Genomic DNA, 23596 nt, shown 5'->3' on the forward strand with positions numbered 1-23596 from the left:
AATCTATGTGCCTCTGGCATATGTGGAAAAGAATGAAATGGTTATTTTGACCTCTCCATTTGTTGGCTAGAGTGATGTCACCTGCATTGTTCATGTGAATTTCCTGCAGACACGCAATATCAATCTTTTGGCGTTTAAGAAAGGTAAGCTTCTAGTACCTCTTTACATATGTGCCCAATCCTCGGACATTTCAGGTCCAGACTCTGTAAGTGCCTCCCATTCCTGGCATGAAGTGTCATGCATCATCAACCCACACCACCCGTCTCTCTGCTGCTGATTAACCACTTTAAAATTAAACAAACTGTATACACAAAACTCCCCCCTCCCACCCACGGACAAACATAGAGCATGTCCACCCATCGCAAGTGCCAGGGCTAGCACCACATCCCTGGCCAGTCCAACAGGAACTACCTAACATCCAACTGTCAAACCGCATTGCGGCCTGGCGACCATTAAATCATACATCCCATCTTCATGATCAACATGTTGTCATGCACAGCTACCGAGGCGAGGCACACTGTAAAACGTCAGAACTAATGCAAATTGAGTGCACACTTTCCCCGGAGGGCCTACCCACTCCAAGTATGCGCACAGACACTTCAACACCATGGCATGCACCCTAACCATTACACATGGTCACAACCTCTGGGTACATAGCTCTCCATCCAGCCCTGTATACTCACTTATCAGGTACAATGTCCTGCACTGGACCAGTGAAATCCATGTCTGTTTTGTCTGGTTGAACCATGAAGTCCACATCCCGTGCTTCAGTCAGTCGGTCTATTGTCTATCGTCGTTGATCATGATTTTTCGGGGTCCCAGAGGGCAAGAGTTAGGTCTAGTCACTCTCTCCTGGGGCTGTTCAGAGGGTCAAAGGGTACGGGTACCTCACACTCTGCAGTGGCTAATGCCCAACAAGGAGCCTGCAGGTTCACCTCTAATTTCAAGCCATTCCCATACATCCTCTGGTCGGTCGAAGAAGTGGGCCTTCCCTTGGTGTAGGACTTTAAGCTTTGCTGGATACAGGAGCATGTATCAAAGATTGAGTGCCCCTAATTTCTGCTTTGCGCGGAGATATGATTTACGTTGTTTCTGTACTTGTTTTGTATAGTCCAGGTAGATGGCAATTTGGCGCTACCAAACTAGGGCACAGCCCCCTCCCTCGCCGCCCAAAGAATACAGCCTTTGTCACTATAGTTCATGATCTTGGAAATGAGTGCCCGGATACAGAGGCGGCACCAGAGCCCTGTGTGCTCTCTTAACCACGAACAGTTTGGAGAGACCCTCTGGTTTAAGTTCTGTTCTCACCCAGTTCTCCCAAAATTGCTCTGTAGAGAGCCCCTCTGACTTTTCTGGTAAGTCCAAAAAAGGAGTGTTGGTACGACGAGAAAGTCCTTCTGCGTCTTCGGCCCGTCACTCTAGATCCGCCGTAATAGAGTTAAGGTGGGCAACTTGGTGCTTGAGGGACTTTACCTCCCCCCTGTAATTCAGTGATATTACCCTCCACTGACTTTACTTTATCAGCTACCTTCCGTAGGTCTGCACGGAGGAGATTGACATAAATAGAGGCTGTTTCGATTTTATGATAAGTGGCTCTACGTGAGCCTTGTATGACTGCCAAACGTTCGGCTGTAGTCGGTTCTACATCTCAATCTGGTTTGTCAACGGCGCTTTGCATGTCCAACTGCCTCATGAACCTCTGAGTGGGTTGGCCGGGAGTGGTATATTGTGTGATAGTGTTGGGCCCCTAAGCCCTCACTGTCTTGTCCTTCCCCATGTCTGCTGTCACCCTCCTCAGCGGGGGCTAATCTCCAGTGATGCAATGAATGCCGTACCTCTACCTGAGTGTGCGTGCTCCAATGCCAGCCCTGGAGCCATCCCCCACACCTGCCCAAATACATAGACGAACAGTAACACAGGACTTCCCCCACTGCATGACTCCGCACAGGGCACCTGCATCCAAGAGGGGGGCGGGGTGTAGGTGTGCTCAGTCACAGATGGCCAAGGCCCAAGCAATGTGGTCGGGGATAGGATGGGAGCAACCCCAATAGAGCACGCAGGCGTGAGTCCAGAATGTGGTATGGTGATCAGTTGTGGGGTCATGTACTCCCCTCCCCAGTCATAACAGTAGTTGCAGGTGAAGTGCCGGACGATTCAGCTCACTCTTTACGCCCCTGTGGCCCCCAACCACTCAACAAAGTCCGGTGCCCAGCCCAGTGTTCCTCTAGGCACTCCGTGGCTGTTGGTAGGTTCTCTGCCTCAGGCGCTGTGTGGTCCCTAACTGCCTGTGGTGAGGCCAATCCTTCTCCAACACAGGATGTAAGGAGGTCTCCCTCCGTGATCAGGCACTGTCGATCAGGCAATGCCCCTGTGTTGTGTTGGGGCTCCCTTCTTAGTGCCCCGGTGTTATGCACTCTCCCTATGGGGCCAGGCCACAATCACTGCTACAAAATGCCGATGCGGTCCACCTAGCGCAGGGCTCCCTCACCTCACCTCCTCTCCTGTCCGTGGCAGCAGCATGGGGTTAATCTCAACAGCCACGGGGGCAAGGGGTGGGGCTGGCAGTGAGTGGGCCCCAGCCTCCCGTGTGAGGTTTCGGCAGCCCGAATAATGTGTGGGCTCCCCTCCCAGAGCTCCCGGACCTAGGAACCTTCACGATATGGCCCAGGCTCCAGTGCTGCAGTCGATGCGGGCGCTCCCTTTGCTGGGCCCCCTCACCGCCTCTCCTGCCCATGTCACTAGCGGAGGGCAGACAACAAGAGTCGAGGGGAGGGTGCAGATCGACAACCCCCGGCTACTGACGCCCGCAGGCCCCACCTGGCCTCTATATGTACTGGAGGATGGGGCTCCAACCCTGCTGCAGGCCTCAGCACGCAGTCATCATCGCACAATAACTATACTCCACGCTGACTTGAAGCGTAAAAGGCCATTTATTAGGACAATGTTATCTCAACTCCAAACATTTGTTAAACATAACAGTGCAATAAAAATAACCCATACCCCGCATCCATTCTCCGTCTCATTTGTTTCGCTCCTCCCCATTCTTGCTGTAAACTTCTCCATACTTCCCTTCTCACCTTCACAGCCCTCTTTTGCCTTTCTTCTGCTGCACCTTGCATCCAGCGCTCCGTGACTCACCACCCCTCTAAAGTTCTGCCACCCCGGAGCCGTATAACCTGTCCTAAACTGGCACGCTCAACTCTCACCCCTTCTCCCTTTAACTGCAGGGTGGGTGGGTGGATCAAATTAAACAAACCCTCCCTAACCTGGTGGTGCGAGGTGTTGGGAAAGAGGCCGGAACCTCCCCCCCTAACACCTTTATAGGCACCACTGACCCACCCCTAGACCCTCCCTAATGACCTCCCCCCACTCTATCCTTCCGGCCAGCGCAAGGATATCCCAGGGGAAGACTGGTCTGCGACCCTGCTTCCCCTGGGAGCCGACATCGCGCAATAACTACACTCCACGCTGACTTGAAGTGTAAAGGGCCATTTATTAGGACAAGGTTATCATAACTCCAAACATTTATTAAACATAACAATGCAACTCTATAACTTCCCTTCTCACCTTCACAGCCCTCTTAAACATCCTCTCTTTCCTTTCTTCTGCTGCACCTTGCATCTAGCGCTCTGCCCTCATTCACCTGTATACCTTCCATCCCCCCGAGGGGTGGCTCCGCCCATCTGTGACTCACCACCCCTCCAAAGTTCCACCACCTAGGGAAACCCCCGTAGGGCGGTTACCTGCCCCAATCTGCGTTCGGCCACCCCGGGAACCCCCGCAGGGCTCTTACCTGCCCCAATCTGCTTTGTGCACCTTTCGTACCTCACTCGTCCCTGCAGCACCATATGGTCTCATACCAGAGCTTGCTGATCGTATCCCGTACCTCCATTATATAATACGCATTGCTCCTCCAGCCTCAAACCCCCCTGAGCAATCAATTGTATATCCCGTGCCTGGCAAAAAACTCTCATGGCTCTATTCAGTTTCCGTCATGCCTTCCGATAGCTGCATGATTGACAGTCCCCTCCAAACTCTCCTAGGCACCAGTTTGGTCCATACTATACATGTTCCTGCCAAGTTCTTCAGATCCTCCAATTCCGTTTGCATGTCCTGCACTAATGTCAGGCCTGACATTTGCACCGTCGTTTTCCCCCAAGTGCAGAACTAGCGTATCTGGGCAGCCCCTCTGAGTTACCATCTTAGTTAGTCAAGGCAGCAGCGCACCCCATCTCATTCCCCATTTGCCCCACCAGCGAACTTCATGGTGGCTGCTCCCCAAGCCCAGATTCCGTCCATATAGCTGCTAGTCCGAATACTTGGCTGTCCAGTGTACAAACGAGTGTCACACAATCCAGGTGACCGTCTTGCTTCCCGGTCTTCTTATGCAGCCTGCAGTATAAAGAGGGAAGCATTAGTCTCTGGAAAACAAACGTCTTCTTCAAACCCCCCGCCCCCTGTGGCAACCCTTGCTTTCCTTATCACTTCCTAACCTATCTCTCACAACAACGGGAGCGCCAACGTCCTTTCTGTCAAATCTGACCCCATGACCATCCCAGGCATGCCGCTGATGTAGCTGCGCCTATTCTGAATGAATGTGTCCCATAGTCGACTGGCTCCCGACCCTACCTTTGAAGGGTCCTACGTAACACCGCCAGTAACTGAAAAGACGTCACTCTTTTCACAGAGGCATGGCAAAACATTTCTGCTCCATGACGTTTCCCATTTAGTTCAAACCCCTGGCATTCACGCACCGGGCAAGCTTCACTGCATCCACACTCCCTCAACCAGACCCATCTTCCCCTCCCTGACTGATCAGTTTTTGATTGCCTCTGCTGCTTCTGACCGGCGTCCCAGATCCGTTGGGCGCCCTGCCGGTGTCACACTCCCCGGCCTCCACTGCCGGGTACGCCACCCTCAGGCAGCTCCAAACTGGGGGGGACCCCAGCACCACCGGGCCTCACCCTGTGCTGGCTGACCTTGCCCTCTTGCATGACTGTCGCTCAGCAGGGACCCACACCCACTTAACCCCTGTCGGTTCCTGCTCCTGAAAGCTGTCCCTGTCCCCCAACTCCCCCCCTGCCTCTCTCCCCCCCCCCCCCCACTCAGTGTCTCCAAGGGTCGCCTTCTCCCTAGCCTCGCACATGGCTGCCCACCTGGCCTCTGTGTCTTGAATCAGTTGCCTCTGCTCCCTGATCTTCTCTTTACTAAAGAGAGTCCCTCCCATTGTGGTAAAGATGGGGAGTACATATCCCCAAACCTGCCCTCCACCCTCACAGAACCAGCCGGAGTTCCCTGCTCACTGCTACTCATTTTTATGTTTAAATATCTTTATTTGCATTTTGTCAAACAAACTGTTGGACTTGTCCCTTTTACGGGGTCATCCCAGAACTTTTTCCTTCCGCCTGTATTTTTTTCTGACCTGTTGTCGATGGTTTTGTGACTGGGCACTTTTTCACTGCTGATCAGTGCTAAAGTGCATATGCTCTCTTTTGTAAATTGTGTTATAGATTAGTGTTTCCATGATTGGCTATTTGATTTACTTGTCAGACCCTAGTACAGTGCACTATGTGTGCCCAGGGCCTGTAAATCAAATGCCGCTGGTGGGCTTGCAGCACTTATTGTGCCACCAACAGAAGCAGTTTGTAAAATGTGACTCAGGCCTGCCATTGCAGAGCCTCTGTGCAGTCTGGTACTGCCATGTCGACTTGGCAAGTGCACACACTTGCCAGTCCCTAAACCTTCCCTTTTCTACATATTAGTCACCCCTAAGCTATGCCCAAGGTACCCCGGTGGGCAGGGTGCATTGTGTGTGAAAGGTAGGACATGCCTTGATGTGTGTGGCATGTCCTGATGGTGAAATACTGCCAATTTCGTTTTTCACTATTGCAAGGCTATCTGTTCCCCTAGGCCAGAATGGGGAGTTTGTTTATAACATCTTATAAACATAACTGACCCTGGGAACAAGGAATTGAAATAAAGTTTAGTATGCCTGAACTCAGAATGTTAAAATGCATCTTTTAGTGAGGGTGATTTTTACATTCTGTGTTTGAAAATACCACTTTTAGACCATCCTGTGTGCTTCTGCTAAGTTTGTGTATTGCATGTCTGGCTTTTGGATGACGGGCTGGAGGAGGGCTGTGGCTCCAGAAGTCTGATGGGTCAGAGCTGGGCTGAATAGGCTTGGTCTGCATTTGGAGTGGTGGGAGGAGTAGCATCTTCACTTAAAAAGGGCTGTGCCTGCTTTCCACAATGACTGCTCCGCCCCCCTGTGGTGTGTATGAAGCCAGGGCTCAAACTGACAAAGGAGGTTGTTTTGCACTTGCAAAGTGCCTCACAGAACTGGTTTTGGCTGGGTACAGACACTCTCTGCCTTCGGAAAGCAAAGAATTTTGGTTTATAAAAAGAGGGGCCAGACCCCAGACTTTTAGATCACTTCTGGGAATCAAGAGTAACCTTTTCCAAGGAGAAGAGCCGGAGAAGCTGAGGAGGAATACTGCCCCTGTGCTGTTTGCTGTCTGGGGTTGGCCTGCAGTGGCTGCTTGCTTCCAAGGAAAGGAGAAAAGGACTTTGCTGCTTGCTTTGTCATCTTGAGGAAGATCTCCAAGGGCTTGAAACTGATCTTCCTCCTGTTCTGAAGTCTCAGGGACACAAAGACTTCACCACCAGCCCCCCTGAATTTCCTTGCTGGGAATTCCAACCTGCAAAGAGGTTGCCTGCTGCTGTTTAGGACCTCTGGAGACTGTTTGTCGCTGGGAAATCAACTCAACTCCCAAGAAGTGTGTCGCATCCGCACTGGTTTCCCGACGCATCGCTGAAGAAACCGTCGCAGCGCCTGCCACGGCTCGTGAAAAATCGCCGCCGCCACACCGATCCCGACGTAAGCCTGCTCTGCGGCTGCACGAAGACACGCATCGTACTGGATCGACGCATCGCAACAAGGCGCCAAAGACGGTAGCATTGCTTGGGGTCCGCATTAAGAAACAGACACATCAACTCCCCTGAGTGTAAGGAACAGACGCATAGCCTTCCCTGCGGCCATTTTGTTTGCTTTGTGTGTCGCATCTAAGGTACTTTGTTAGAAAAGTGTCGCATTTACAACTTGCATTGAACTGAACTATTTCTACCATTTAAGGGCCTTATTTTAAATACTGTATTGTGAATTTTTGTCGTTTGGTCTTGTTTTGGTTTAGATAAAGATTACTTATTTTTCTAAACTGGTATGGTGTCCATTTGTAGTGTTCTTACTGTATTACTGTATGTTTTCACAAATGCTTTACACACTGCCTCTGAGATAAGCCTGTCTGCTCGTGCCAAGCTACCAAGGGGGTGAGCAGGGGTTATTTTAGGAGTATATCCCCCTTACCCTGACTAGAAGCAAGGGTCCCTATTTGGACAGAGGTACCCACCTCTGCCAACTAGAGACCCCCATTTCTAACACAAACAGATTACAGTTGAAGAAGAAAGTGGGGAAAAGGGATGGATGGGGGAGGGAGAGGTGAGACAGGCAGGGGTGTAAGCTTGGATAAGACCTTGAACAAATAGTCCTGCTCACTGCTACTAATACTAGCCAATTGCCCAAGAACTTGTGGCCCCCATTCCTGGCGTTCTTAACGGCCGGGCCTTGCATGCCGGTCTCATCCCTCCCCACATTGCCTGATGCAGGCCTGCAGGAAAGGTCCAACGGGAGGCTCTCTGCCCCCAGGGTCCTCTGCCCCCCAGGTTTCATTCAAGCGCCCGAGCTCAGAGGCGCCGGATCGTTGCGCAGTAGCTCCGCCCCCCACGCAATGCTCACCATCCTCCTCCTCGTCCAGCAGCCTCGCGGGCAGGCTTTGCCTCCTGCCTCGGCTCTTCGGCTGCGTTTCTTTGCCTTGGCCCCGTCCTCTGGGCCCAGAGGATTTTTGGGTGGATAGCGGCTCATCCACATACGCGGCTGCCACGTTCGCCGACGCAATTCATGCAGGCTGGACCATGCCGACCCATGCCTCTTCTAGCACGCTGGCACAGAGGATGTCCGCCTGACCTGCCTACCCCAAAACACATAGTGCTTCTCACACCGCCTCGCTGTCCGGGCCGGCCATCGAGCTCCTGTGTCCAGGTAATGCTAAATCTTTCATTCACTGTGCCTACACTGCAACAGGTGCCTAACCCCGTGAAATATGATGAAGGCCTATTGAGATTAAACAAAACCCTCCCTAATCCGGTGGTGCGAGGTGTTGGGAAAGAGGCTGGAACCTCCCTCCCCAATACCTTTATAGGCACCACCGACCCACCACTAGACCCTCCCTAATGACCTCCCCCCACCTTTTCCTTCTGGCCAGTGCTAGGATCCCCGGGAGAAGACTGGTCTGTGACCCTGTTTCCCCCGGGGCCGACACTCGCCTTTACAGCCGCCCGGGCCCAGGATGTCGTCAGGGTTTGCCGTCCAGCCCCCATCACTTGAGTGTTGCCAGGGGTGCACCGCATCAGGGGAACCCCAGTGTAACTTCGTAGGTCAGAATTCATGTCAGGATTCAGCATGTTTCTACCAGGCCAGCCGGGAGCTCAAGGGCTCGCGTCCTACCGGCCATGTTGCTAGGCCACTCCCCCGTACTTTTGTTTTCTTAATATGAATAGAAAATACATTTAAGGCCAAAATAGTCACTCTCAACAGGGTGTGAATGCATAATAAAAGCATCATCTCGCTTTAACAATTTTAAACCTTTGTACCTTGAGCCTCCTTAAATTAGTATATACTGGTCAAATATAGGCCCCCTTTCCCTGTAAACAAATCCGGTGAATTTGAGATATTCTTTCACAGAGCAGCCGCAATATTGTTGCAAATTGTGGTAGGCTACCTACATTTTAGAAAATAGTGCAACTAGTCTTTGATCTACCACAGGCTGATCTCCATTTGTTTCAGGCTTACCAAACTCTCAGTACCGATGTTACAGAGATGCCCATTGAATTGGCAGATGAGAATATAATTATAGAGCACCCCCAGTATGAGTTCCACTCGACAAAGAGTACAGTCCTACTGTCCTAGTTTAACCTATAGATAATTGCTACCAGACAGATGCTTACTTTTTAAAAAGTGCTTTGGTCATTTGTGACCCTAACCACTGTTTCAGTCTGTAGTAGTAACATGTGAGATCGCCTATACACCCTAGGTATATACCGGTTGTTGTTGACCTGTGTACTCTTCTGCTTTGCTGATAATGCCATCTTCAGTATTTGCAGCCACGTGACCAAGACCAGTAGGTTTGCAGAGAAGTGATGCACAGCTTAATCCTTGCCTCACTCTTGTTTATTATTTTAATTAATGACTTTCTCATTTTTACAAAGAAACTGAATCTAATATTCTAAATGTAAATGGATTTAGAGTGTCCATCTACTCTTTTTCTGTCTGGATATTATACTGACTTAAACATGTGTAATGTCCGTTAGGACATTGGTATGACTATATCAAATTTAATGTGACTCCAGATATATGAAGCTAAATGTTGATAATTTGATGATGTTTGCAGTGTTACAAACTGTATTTTGAAAGAATCTGCCACTTACAGGGGGTGGTCTTTTGGATGTAGTCGAGAACTCTTGACTATCAAGGATTTAGATCTGCAGCTGATCTGAAGTTGTGAGGTTGTATTAAGACAACACAGTTCTTTTCCCTTTCAAATAAGTGATTGGTGCCTTTCTATATTAGGATATATGGCTTCTTCAATAGGGTGGCCACAACTGTATAATATGTTGGGCTACTTTAATGTGCCATATACACTGCTGAATTGTGGTTATGGACGCAAACTACAAGGGGGGGGGGCGTTGCTAACCGTCGAAGATATCAGTCGCTTGATCAGTGAGCTCCCAGGCCCGGCAATCCCTAGATACTCAGAGAATATGCCCAATCGCCTACCCATGCCGAGGGAGGCGTGAAACAACCGCCACAGCTTTTGGCCTCCCCGGTAGGAAAGCGCTGTTAGCTTGTGGCCTATCATTGAGCTGTTGAAGGCGAGCCTAATGCTATGGAAGGAGACCTGCAGCGCCATGTGCTCTGTGAAGGACACTGCTGCGCCCGAGCTGACTTGAAGCATCGGAGCGCTGCCGATGGCAGTGGCGGCCTTGTGGCTGGAGATGTCTGAGGACTGTGGGATGCCCCATCACTGCTGGGCACTTGCCACGCAATCCTGGGCTGGAAACCGACCAGGAGATGCGGCCCATGCGAGCTGTGGCAGTGCGACAGTGTGATGGAGAACAAGTATTTAAGAAGCCTGATGGGTGCAATGGCGGTGACCCTGCAGGACTGTGTGACTTGAGGTGAGGAGGTTGCTGTGGTGTGTCGGTGATAGTGTGAGGCCCTTTGGCTCTGTGTGCAGAGGCAGATCCTGAGAGGGAGTGGTGCCCAGGCACTTCTATGGCCCAGTGGAAACTGGGCCTCCTCCAGCAGACATTGGATGCATGCTAACCCTGACTACCTTGGCGCATGCACACTCATTGCTAGGAGCCATCTGACTCATACCACCTGGCTCTGGTCTTGCAGTGACTAGTGTTTCTTCCTCACCGTCACACTGGGGGTACTGGTGTAAACCCTGCTGCCTTGTCTCCACCGCAAGATTGTGGTGCAGACATTTCTGTGGCCCTCCCCCTTCTGCTCTGTGCTGCCTTGCGAGCCACCTCTGCTGAGGCCAAGAAATACTGAAAGATCCCCTTGTCTACCACACTAGGATGCCGTCACTAGGTTTCTCAGAGATTGTTGCAATGGGCCGCACGAGGAGCAAGGCTGCCAATCCCTATGACCACACTGGGTCACAATAGACCCGATCAGACTACTTTCCTGCGGAATTTACAGACAAATGTATAACTCCCACAATCGCGGCACACAAACCCTCCCCACCCCCCCTCCACCACCCACCCCCACCCAAAATAAAAAACACCCCACCCCTGCCTAGATAAACTAGACATTATCCCTACAGGAAATGAATGAGTCAAGAGCGGCCATTGAGCAACACCTGGGAACAATTTCCACAGACATCAGCCTCTTCAGGGCTGACCATAAAAAAACACTGGAGAACAGAGTTAAAGCTAACTAGGTCTCCCTTGCTGACCTCGCACCTTGGAAGGCAGAACACTCCTCCACTGTTGTGCAACTCCAGTGGCAAGTAGCCACCTTACAGGAACATGCAGATGTGGTGGGGCGAGCCTATAGCAATAATATTATGATTATCTGACTGCAGGAGGACAGCGAAGGCCCCAATGTTACGCAATATGCCGAGAAATGGCTATGTGAGTTGGTGGCACCATCCGTCCGGCCTGTCGGATATGTTCACTGTGGAACAGGCGCACCAAGTTCAAACCAGGAGACTGCCCCCTGGGCATTGACACGACTATTGATGGCCCGGATTCTCAATTATAGGGACAGGGAAGCCCTCCTGCAGCACCCGAAGAAAATGACTTATCCTGTTCAACAGTGCCTGAACCTTGTTGTTTCTGTATTACTCAAACTCTGTCCAGCGTCAATGGGCCTCCTTTCAGGCAGTGAAAAAACAGTTGAGCACACTGACTCTCTCCTATACTCTGCTATTTCCCGCTCGACTCAGAATAATCCATAAACACAAGAGTAAATGCTTTGATTTTCCCTGAGACTGCATGGGAATGTCTGGAAGGCATTTTCCTGGAGGCTCCCCACCTGATGGCCGATGCGTCACCACTACAGACACAAAGTGGCACAGGGGTGGGGGTGGTTGGGGGGGATAGGATGGGCCTCAAGCCAACACGGACGGTGATCAACAGCTACAATGCAGACAGGCTCTGGAGAGCCAATGAGTGACGCTCATTTCTGCGACCTCCCTTAGGGACAACCGCCCACCATCAACAGAGGGCTCCTTTTCGAGTAGCATGACTCACTCAGACTCAGAGAACAGTGTGGTACGGTTTTCCTCAATCACCCTGCAAACAGCAAATGACCTACTGGTGTGATGGCTCTGTAAGTACACTAACGATTGCTCAGATTTCATGGAGAGAAGCGGGGAGGGCACTGTCCACCCCTTTACTTCAAGTTAAAGGCGGTTCTCGGTGATGGCCAAGCTGGCATGTACAATATTGATACATATGCTCATAGTAGTGCCTTGATTTACAACTGGACACTTAGTTCACAATACTACTCTACTGTTCTATTGAATATGATTCATTGGGAACTGTGGGCCCCGTGGGGAGAAGCAGGGAAGGGCACCGTCCACCCCTGTGCTTCAAGTCAAAGGCGGTTCTCGTGATGGCCAAGCTGGCATGTACAATATTGATACATATGCTCATAGTAGTGCCTAAATTTACAACTGGACACTGAATTCACAATACTACTCTCCTGTTCTTTTGAATATGGTTCATTTTGAACAGTGGCCCCCATTCTTTCCCCATCATGTTCTAAATAGTTAAGACAGGTTGCCAGATACATGGCTTGGAGGAGAACTATAAACTCTTCTGGGACTGCTAGAGTCTGTAGGAAAGTGCCCCTTTTTTGTTTTGCATGGTTGCCCCCTCTCCCACGCCCCCCCACACTTTTTGCCTAATGTTGAGTGTGCCCTGTGTTCCTGCCAGTTAGGTACCCTGGGCCTATTTTCTTTCCCTAAACTGTACTGTTGCAAAATCCAGTTGGCAACTCTCTGGTCACATGCAAGTCCCTTGTTAAAGGTACCATAGGTACCAAGGGCACTGGGATCAGGGATATAGGGACTTATTGTGCCACCCTTAGAGGTCCTGTACCTTTACACTCACAGCCATTTGCAGGGTTCGTGTTTTGGTGCACAAAGTGAAGAGTCGACATGGCACACATCCCTTTGTGCCATTCCTACAATCCACTTCCCTGGCATAGGGAAGCCACCCCTCTAGCTGGGTGCACTGTATCAGTGGTAAGGGTACAAGTATATGAGCGCTGTACTCCTACAGTGTCTAAGGCAATTCTTAGACGTAAGTGCAGTAATGCCATAAAGAGTATATGGAATGAGAGTTTGTCATTCCGAACTCCACAACACCATAATGGCTTTACTGTAAACTGGGAAGTTTGATATCGAACTTCTCAGCGCAATAAACTCACGCTGATGCCAGTGTGGGATTTAGTGAAAAATGCAGTTAGAGGGCATCTTAGAGATGACCCCTGAAAAACGACCTAACTCTAGTGTCCTGGCTGAGTGGCTGCTTGCCAGCTGCCACCACCAGTCATGTTTCCTGGACCCCTGGGTCGAGAGTCTGCCGCTCTCGGGGTCCTGAAAAAAAGCACATCCTGGGTTGAGGTGACAAGCCTCCTCCCCCAGGATTGGCTCAGTCCACGAAGGGGAAGCCTCAAAGGCTTGCCCCCTTTGTGAGCTTCTCCAGCAACTGGCTCCTACCGGTTCTGACTCCCTCTTTGGTCGGGAGAATCAGCGTGAAAACCAAGTTAGGAAGAGAGATGTGCCCTCCTTTGACAACCCCACCCCTCAGGTGGGGGAGGCGAGATGAAGCACAACTTTCAGTACCAGTCATCTGGAAGATGGGGTTATCCAGCCAACCAGAGCGAGGTTTATGCCCCCTTCCACTGGAGGGTGGCATAATAGGGGATGTACCCACCCCAACGAAAGGACCCATTGGTCCCAACCTGTAACGCTCCAAAATTTAGTATTTAGCTGCAACCCTGAACCTTGCCTCTTCAGATGAGAAGAATCAAGAAGAAGAAAGACCGAGGAGTCGTGCTGAAGGAAGAAGAGGACACCAACTGGCTTGGCCCCAGCCCTACCAGCCTGTCCCGACCATGACCTGCTCCAGCGAAATCCAGATGTGTCCTGCAGACAGCAGCCCCCAAGCACCCGAAGGACCTGCCCTGCCTTCCCCAACCAGACTTTATCTCCCATGAGCACTGGATTTGCTGACCAATGGACTCTGGCTCCGGCCAAATCTGCAAGTCTTCACTACTTTGCTCCCGACGCCCGCGGCCTGAGTCTTAGTGGCCCAACACCACAAGGAGGTCTCCCCGGCGATCCTGACCTGGGATCTGGTGATCCCTAACCTACCTCAAGTCTCCAACAGACGTCTGCAGCCCCTTTCTGGAGGATCCCCCGGACCTCGACCGGAGCCGGTAACAAAAACCTGATGCCAAAAGACACCCCTTCACCTGATGTCCCACAGCCTTGGGTGGCCCAACCAACGGTGTCACGGCATCCCAAGACATTCCAACTTACCTTTCCTACTGGTGGTCGCCTCCAGGAGATCTTCGTCCCCAAGCCTGCAGTGTTTGTTGCAACCGGAGAATCCCCATTGAAAACCCCAGGGCACTCGATGTCAAAACAGCACACTGCACCCGGCCGCCCCTGTGCCGCTGTGGGTGCACCTTTTGGGCTAAATCGGATCCCACTTTGCCCTGAGCTTAAGTCCAGGAGCTTTGCTCCCAAAACCTTGGGGCCTGTTCGTGAGCAGCCACCAACCGGAGGCCTCCTATACCCCTTTGGATAATATTGGGCCTCAGCACTCTGCACCCGGCCGCCCTAGTCCCGCTGAGGGTACTTTGAGAGTGCATCCTTGATGCTGGGGGAACCCTTGTTCTAACCCCAGAAAACCAGTTCCCAAACCTAAGTACTTACCGTTAAACCGATAACCTGGGTTTCTCCCATAGGACTGCATTGACTGCTTTCTTGTGAAAATATTTGTGTTAAGTTGGTTTGCATGAAACCTTAAGCAACTGCATATATACCAAAACTGATTTACTTACCTTTTATCCAGGCAATGTCCCAGTGTGATATCTAGCCATATCACACTGAGTAGAAAAAGGAACTTAAAAAGTAATCTGGAAAGGTATATACAAAGTAATCTCAATAGTAACTGAAAAGTAATTCCAACTCTTTTATGAACAAGTGACTTACTTGTAACCAATTCAATTGCATTCAACTGCATCCAAACTGTATTTAACTGCAATATTCTTGCAAAGTATTATTACACTTGCCTGTACCAGACCTGGCTTGGTTCTAGAAAATAAAATACAACTAAATAATATTTTTACACAAACAAATTGGTCTGAGTTCAGTCTTTGAGTGCGTGACACAATTTCTTGCCTGAGTGTGTACAATAAATGCTTAACACTACCCTCTGATAAAGCCCTACTGCTCGTCCACACTACAACAAATAGAGAGTAAGGTATTATCTACTTTTACCGCTGCCTACCTTTGGGGATCCACTGGACTCTGTTCACACTATATACCTCGCTTTGGTATAACATATACACAGCCTGCTTCCTACAGAGTCCGCTAGATTAAATGTCTGATGACATGCAAATGTATACCTCCAAGCAATTGCACAAATCGTTCTATTGATGTTATGTTCTGCTTCATATGTTTAGTCTAACGAGGTTTTGATGTTGGACTGTGTATTGGGGGCTTTTACTGTTTTTGTTCTCATCCGGCTGACATTCATCCCACCGCATTTTCAGTATTCTGACGCTTCTTGTCTGCACATGTACACCTACTCAAGCTCCAAAACGATAACTTGCTATGTCTGTTACGTGTCACTAATATACTCCCTTGAAACGTCTGGGTATGAGTTCCATACACAACTGCCATAGAATATATGCCCAGCTTCATATTCTGCCTTTGCACAAGAGGTGACTGTGTGGATCCGCACTGGGGTCCTCGTCAAGGTCCTCAACACAAGAATAGACATGCGTGGTAGATACACATTGATTTGAGGTACACTGGATGGCCTACCTGAGGGGGTCAGGAGTATATATGCCCTGAACACGGAACAGGACATATTCCTCACACGTTTGTCTTCAGTCGTTGCTGACTGGATGATGTACCCTTGTGTTCTGGGAGGGGACTTCAATGCAGTGCTGGATGTTGATCTTGATCGCTCATCCACCAAACCCCCTACCAGGTGCGGTCCCTATCCGACAGGCCAAAGCTCTCCAAACCTGGATGCAGGGATGGACTCTTTCTGATGCCTGGCAGAGCTAAAATGCCTGTATGCATGAATACTCCTTTTCCCTGTCACACATACGCGATTAGACTGTGTACTATGCACCACCTCATTCGCGCCATTGATGCCACACTCTGTCAGACCACATCCCCCTGGAACTGACCTGGGGCCGGGTGCCTACTCCACTCCCCATGTGGAGATTACACCCAATTCCAAGACACATTAGTTAAAACTATAGACACCTATTTTGCTGAAAATGCTAAAATGGCCTTCTCGCCCCTAGTGGAATGGGATGCATTTAAGGTGCTATTGAGAGGGACATCAACCAGTTCAGCTGTGGGCACCTGCCAGATTGTCCTCCGGTAGCTGAAACGTGTGTAGGGGGAGTTGGGTTGTATCAAGCTGCGGTGGAAGGCGCTACATGCGCAGCTGAGCTACAGGCAGTGAGGATTGAATATGCTGAACTCCTCGACCGACTGCGAGTTATAGATTATCGGGCGTGTGTGCAGAAATCACATGCTGAGGTTGATAAATCTGGCACTCTGCTTGCCCAGATGATAAAAGAGGAACATCCCCCGGTTCCTGTCCTCCATATCCTAACACCCCAGATGACCCACGTCACTACTCTGCTAGAAATTAATGTCTTTACGCGACGATTATGCAGATCTATATGCAGCTCCTCCTCCTACTGGCTCCCAGCCCATTTGCACCTTTTTAAGTGACTTGAACCTGCCGCAGATCCCTGCCATGGATAGAGAGGCTCTAGCAACCCCATTGTCTACCGGCGAAATTCGTGAGGCCATTAAGGAATTACCCCGCATTAAAATCCCAGGAATAGACGGCCTCCCGGTGGAGTTCTATACCACCTTTATGAACCGCCTGACATCACAGTTGGAGCGTCTGTATAACTCCGCTTTGGAGGAGGGAGTGCTGCCTTCTACTACACGCTTCCCTGTTGAAGCCCGGCAGGGCCTCCTCTAATATGTCCTCATATAGGCCCTATTGTTACTTAACACAGAGCACAAAATTCTGAGCAAGATACTAGCACGTAGGCTCCTCCCCTTGCTCCCTAAAATTGTACATGTAAACCAATGCGGCTTTGTTCCTGGCCACCGTACCTCCCTAAACATACAACCAGAATATACCATGTAATGGATGCGGTCCAAAGACACTTTCCATGGGCGGGCTGCCTATCACTGGCTCTGCGCCAAGCTTTGACTCCTTGGGATGAGATTACATGTTGTCCGCCCTCTGACCCTTCGGCATCCTTCCAATTGCATACAATGGGTTAAACTCTTATACACCTCTTCCACGGAAAGAGCACTGACAGGGGTGCACATTTCATACAAATATGCCATTTTTCGAAGTGCCAGACAGGGCTGCCCGTTATCCCCGTTGCTGTTTTTGGTGCACTGGAACCATTAGCGCAGTGCCTCTGGCAGGGTGCACACGACTGAGAAATACCTAAATGGCCCAGGGTCCACGTGTTGTCTTGGTGTGCAGATGACATAATACTGTATTCTAGACACCTTCGGTTGAACCTGCTCATAGTGGCGCAGACGTTTGCACTCTTTGAGATGCTCTCTGGATTGTACATCAGTATTGATAAATCCTATGTGTTCCTCTTTGCGAATACGCCCATTGGTCTGGCTATGACCTTTCGGAGACCAGTCTGTCCAGGTAGCACCCACTACATTTAGATACTTAGGGATGGAAATATATAGAGACACACAAAACCGATTAGAACGGAATCTCCTGAAGGCGATCAACCCCCTTCACTTGCAGATTGTCTTTTGGACCTCGCTCCCGCTATCGGTGTCTGGCCGATTAGCTCTTGCCAAAATGGTAATGATGCTATGCCTCCTTTATTTTTTTTGTAAATTTACCAGTGGTGATAGTCTGGTTTTTGTTAAATTACTGAATACTCTCCTGATAGACCTGGTGTGGGGCTCTGGCAGACGGCAAATTAATCTTGCCAAATTGCAGCTGCCGTTGGATAGAGGCGAGATGGAAGTTCCAGATTTCAAATTCTGTTGCCTAGCAGGACAACTGCAGTGGCTAGCTGGACGCAACCTTCAGGAGCTCCATTACACACAGCTCTTGATAGAGCAAGGTAAACTACACAAACTAATTTGCCTTGGCTTGCACACGCTCCCTGATGCCCCGTTACTCATGCATACTGGAATATAGCCATGAGATACACTGCCCCACTGTCCCATATGCCCCCAATATACCGCTGGGTGTTAAATGTGTATAGACCAGTATTCAGTTATTAGTATAAGTCTGCCTATTTTGTTGAATTTGCGCCACTTATAATTTAGGGGCAAGCAGTTGATCAATCAGGTGCTATTCTGAACATAAATGGGTTAACATATTATGCATTTATAATTTAACTTTGTTTTCCCCAATTTGGCTAGGAAGGGCAATGCCCAAATGCCTGGGAGTTGCACCAATGCGCAGAGCAATGTTAATTTGGCAATTTACATGCACTGTCCTTGAGGGATTGGTGGCCTTAATTTGGGATTTGTTGGCTTAATTAATGTGGGGTTTTTTGGGCATAATGTGCACTCTGCGCTCATTGCACCTTCTGTAATAAGTGTCAGCAGAATATTGAAATTGGAAGTTTTTGGTTTATATAACTTACTATAATAGTGGCAAAAGGTACATGAGTAATGTGTTATGCCTGTGTGTATTGCTAATCATTTCTGTGGTTATTTGTAATATAATGGGTTTAACAAGATAATATTTTGTCAAGTGTTTAGTACTTACATTGCTTTGTCATGGATTTTTTATTTATTTAAATTTATGAAATAAAATTAGCTTTTAATTTAAATGTATTGGAACCCTTTCTGTTTTTTGTACTCGGTCATAAGGATAATTTACTCTGCTCTTATGGTGTGTGGTTGGATTTCGCAAACTCCTTTTTGCGGATGCACTTAGGTTTTCCTGAACCGTTGCTGTTGATTCAGTTGGAACTAGAAATCATACCTACACATGTACTAAGTTAAGCCAGTGCTCACTACTCTGGATGCCCTCCCAGGGGTATGCGGATGTTAAGAAAAACCGAGAATAGCTGAATCTGGAAAATTCTTAATTGAAAGTTTCTAGGGTTAAAAATACAATGTAAAAAGGCAGTGTTAGGGCATTGTGCAATGTGGGGACAGTTTTATTTGAGCTGTATTGTTTTATGTAAGTCAGAAAAATGGTGAAGGCCTTTACCGTTTGAATATTACATGAAAAGGTAAATGAATAAGTAAAGCAATGAAGAGCTTTCCCATTGAACATTTGTAAGATGTGTATGATAAAGATAGGAGTCAGTGAGGGAAGTAGAGTATGTCTATGTTAAAGTGCTGCTCATTTATTGGCTTATGGTGTGCACCCTGTCTGCAACTACTTTGGTGTTTACTGCGCTCTAGGATACCTGTCGTATGTGAACCTCGGTTCGTAGATACATTTGTAGCCTTTCCAGTAGTTATAGAAGTTGTGGCCTATAGTTTTTTCAGTTCCACCCTATGTATTCCTATATAAACTGGGAGCCTCAGTTTTGTATCAACATAGTCCATGGTTTCACAGTGTTTTAATCACTTGGGTCCCTTTAGTTCAAGGGCAAACTATGTAATGGGAATATGAACATCTTTTGAAGACATTTAAAGGTATAATAGCTCATAAACTACACTGTAGTAGGATGCAGAAAGTGTCAAAACTACGAGTGCTGTCTAATTTAGAGGCTATACGTGTCTTAAACAACTGGCCCATATCCCCACAGTGGTAATTCAGATTGTTGATACCTTGTGTATCAACCAGAGTTCTGCAGTGAAATTGAAAGGCATTTTTATATACTAACAGCATTTTCTCTGCATCTGCTCATCTGTTGATTCCTCCTGCAGCTTTCAGCATCTTTGCCTTTTTCTTGTTCTGAATGACTTGCAGCACGTGTTTGCCTCGGAGCAGAGGGAGGACATCATTCGCAGCGCTATCGACCATGCTGGCAACTACATTGGAATCTTGCTGCGGACGAGGAAGGAGCCGATAGACTTCGAACAGTGCATCACCCTGCGCATGGGGAAGTACAGCAATGATGAATCCATCACTTCCCTGGCAGAGTTCATTGTTCAGAAAATCTCACCTCGGCACACAGTAAGTGCTGAAAACCCAGATGAGAAGCTCATTTGGTGCTTGGTTTTTATTTATTTTTAATTGTAGACTTGGGGGTCCAGAATATTGTTGAATGTGTTTTCTTTATGTTAATGTCATGTAGCCTTAACGTTTGGTAACTGGCATGATACTACTAACTTTGTGTTCTTCTATTTGAAGGAGCCTGTAAAAAGACTACTAGCACTTACAGAAACCTGCTTACTGGAGCGAGACCCAGCCACTTATAACATTGCAACTCTCAAACCTTTAGGAGAGGTACGTGGAACCTTTTTTGTTAATGATACGATGGGACACATTTTCCTATTTTTATCTTTATCCTTTGACTAGCATTCCTGAGCCTAGTAATGCCTCCCCACTGCTTCTTGGGAACAATTTGTGGGGAATTTGGTGGTGAGCCACATGTATGTATTGGGCCCTTATGTGCAAAAGGCAACTGTTACTTAGTGGCTTACAAGCCCACCTCTTCTGATAACTTTCTTACAGGCTCAGAGTAGAGTGTGCTAACAAAGTTCTGACCATGTTCTTAATGCATTATTTAAAACAAAGATTCTTCATATTCTTTTATTTGAAATAGTGTTGTGATGGTATCATTGAGCATATAGTAGTACAAAATGTTTTGTTTGTCATAGTTTCAGGCAGTGTATGAAGGACCTTCTGTAATAATGCTGACAGCTACCATAAGTAAACCTAGAAGAGATATTATTGACATTACAAGAATACTTATACAGAAAACCCACTAGATCGACCAATAAGTAACATTGAAAAATACATTAATACAACCTTTCTGAACTGTACCCTATAGGAAGCTTATCCTTTTTTAGAATCCATAACCTAGTATTTAAAGGTTTCTTTATAATTCATCTAAAAAAAAGTGTTTTAAAAACAAATAGAGATATTCTCTTTTTGTGGTATGCACCTAAAATCTTCATTTTTCGTTTAATCTTTTTCTCTTTAGTTATCTGTAAACTTGTTTTTCTATTCAGTTTTCACTGCTACTGCTTAATCCTATAGAAAACCACAGCTTTGTTTTTCATTCACCAGTAGAACTTCTATCACATTCACTCACAAAACACTGTCACACAACACTCTGTGCGTCTTTAGCCATGCTTTCCCACTGTAGGCTTGTGTCTCACATTTGTGCCTCTGTCCTACCCAAGCACATGCAGAGAGAAATATTGATAGGCACCTTCAAGAAGACACAATACACCCCTCTTCACACAGAACAACACACAGAACAAAGTTCATCCCACCTACATTTGCTCATCACAATCCCATTACCCACACCCATAACCGCAAGCCACAGCAAACCCACACACCTACACTCACTCACTCACATGCACGCTGCTGAACACACAATCTCTCTGCAAACACTCAATCAAAATCTGTAACCTACTTAGCGATGCACCAGACCTCCTGTTCGTCACTGAAACTTGACTCAACTCCACATCGGCACCCAACATCCTGTGTCAATTGCTACAGCCTAAAAGATCGCATGACTGGATCACAACCACAAGCCTGGAGGAGGACTCACAATCCTCTTCAGGGAATCCATCAAGTGCGTGACCTCCCTGGAAAACACCACCATATTCATGGAACACCTTCATTTCAAACTACAAATTTCCAACAGCTTTATCCTGCACGGGACCCTTGGCTACCGACCACCTGAAGCTCGAACCACTTTCACCAACCTCTTCACCAATTTCATTGCCCCGCTCACCATTGACTTCAGAGCCTACTTACTGCTTGGCGACCTCAACTTCCAACTGGAAGACAGAACAGACCACTGCTCCTCAGCACTCCTCGAATACCTGGGTAACATCGATCTCACCCAGCTCGTTACAGGACCCATAAACACTGCAGAACATACACTGAACCTCCTCTTCACCACCAGCGACCGCATCAGATACATGCCACTATGCCGTTCACATGGACTGCCCACTCACTATCCACTTCAAGATTGACACACCGCAAGTCAATGCATCCAACAGCACCAGCCTCGCACCCATCAAACTCAAGAAACAAAGATCTAACGGGCAAGCCAACTGGTACACAGTGGACCTCCGTGAATCAAAGCAACATTGAAAACAGCTCCTAGAAAGGAAGTGGAGAACCAGCCACAAAACCTCCGACAGATCCACTCACTAGATTACTCTGAGGCTACCACTAGCAACAGCGAGACTACAAGAAACGTGCACTAGCTGAACACATTGAAGGAAGCTCAGACGGGCAAGGAGATATTCTCGATCATGAAATACTTCACCACACCTGCTGCAACAGTCCGCATGACCCCATCCCAAGAGCTCTGAAACAACCAAATCACTAACTACCCACAACCAACCGAGACAGTCACCTGACTGTGAGGACACCCTTTACCATAGATGACATAGCTTCAGTCATGTGGACCATCCACTCAGGTGTCCCCACGTATCAATGCCTCCACCACATCTACAACCTGGGAATGTCATTAATCGGCGCCACTCTCTCCCACAGCTTTAACACCTCCATTGCATCCGCCACATTCCTGGACTGGAGACACACAGACACCTGCACCCTCCTCAAAAAACCTTCATTCGACCCAAACCAACTGTGCAACTTCTGTCCTAAAGCCCTGCTCCCGTACAAAGCCAAAGTGATGGAGAAGCTCATCAACAAGCAACTCTCAACTCACCTCCAGCTTCACCACCCACTGAACAACACCAATCAGAAAGAACTACAGCACCGAAACAGCAGTCATTGCAGCTACTGACCGATCAGGGCCATTCTGGACCATGGGGAAATAGCAGCCCTCATTCCACTCAACCTATCTGCTGTCTTCTACACCGTTTGACCCTGCACTGTGATCAGAAGATTCCAAGACATAGGATCCACACTCTGCTGGATCTGCTTCTTCTTTACAGGAAGAACCCAAGGTGTTAGAATGCCACCATTCACATCATAAATCAAGAAACTCATCTGTGGAGTCCCCCAGGGATCTTCCCTTAGCCCCATTCTGTTCAACATCTTCCTGACCAAGATCTTCCTCACACTTGCTTGCAAACACCCCTGCATTCACAAAAACCGAGCAGGCGGTTGCTCGTTTCCCTACATCACACCCAAAGTATGGAACAACCTCCCTCAGCACATCAGGGCCACCTTCTCACTTTTTGAGTTCCGCAAGAAGCAGAAGACCTGGATCTTCGATTAACTCTACAGGGACCATAAGCCACCATCTGCTCAAGCTCCCCTGATGGGTGACTAGTGCTCTACAAGCGACATAAAATTCCATAATCTGAAAGAGACACGTTCGTGATAGATTCCTTACCTTAGAATATCCCCAGGCGTCCGACTGGATCCGGAAAGTTTTCGTCAGCAGTCCCCCTGCGCATCGGTAGGTGTCGTCGTACGGCTCTGTGTACGTCTCTGGCGTCGTAGCCACCGAGATGTCGTCGGAGCTACTTAGACGCCCCCACACGTACTGACGTCAGTTCTTTCTTTTTCCGCGCAGCAGCACAGATCCGAGAGAGAGCGGTACCCCTAATTAAAAGTTTTAACTTGG

The 23596-nt window shown here is 48.5% G+C and overlaps 1 protein-coding gene across 5 annotated transcripts in view; it reads left to right on the forward strand.

Annotated features, from left to right (window-relative positions):
* Window positions 1-23596, forward strand: part of DNAJC13 (DnaJ heat shock protein family (Hsp40) member C13) — a 1667846-nt gene that overhangs the window by 282150 nt on the left and 1362100 nt on the right. For all 5 annotated transcript variants that reach the window (XR_014970022.1, XM_085630673.1, XM_085630671.1 and 2 more), the window contains exons 7-8: window positions 19837-20043; window positions 20221-20316. Coding sequence is in view for 4 of the 5 variants with exons in the window: in XM_085630673.1 (XP_085486799.1) it covers window positions 19837-20043; window positions 20221-20316 (303 nt within the window). In the remaining variant the exon portion in view is untranslated. The remainder of the gene's footprint in view (window positions 1-19836; window positions 20044-20220; window positions 20317-23596) is intronic.

The sequence above is a fragment of the Triturus cristatus genome, chromosome 10, assembly GCF_964204655.1.
Source record: "Triturus cristatus chromosome 10, aTriCri1.1, whole genome shotgun sequence".
Classification (NCBI taxonomy): domain Eukaryota; kingdom Metazoa; phylum Chordata; class Amphibia; order Caudata; family Salamandridae; genus Triturus; species Triturus cristatus.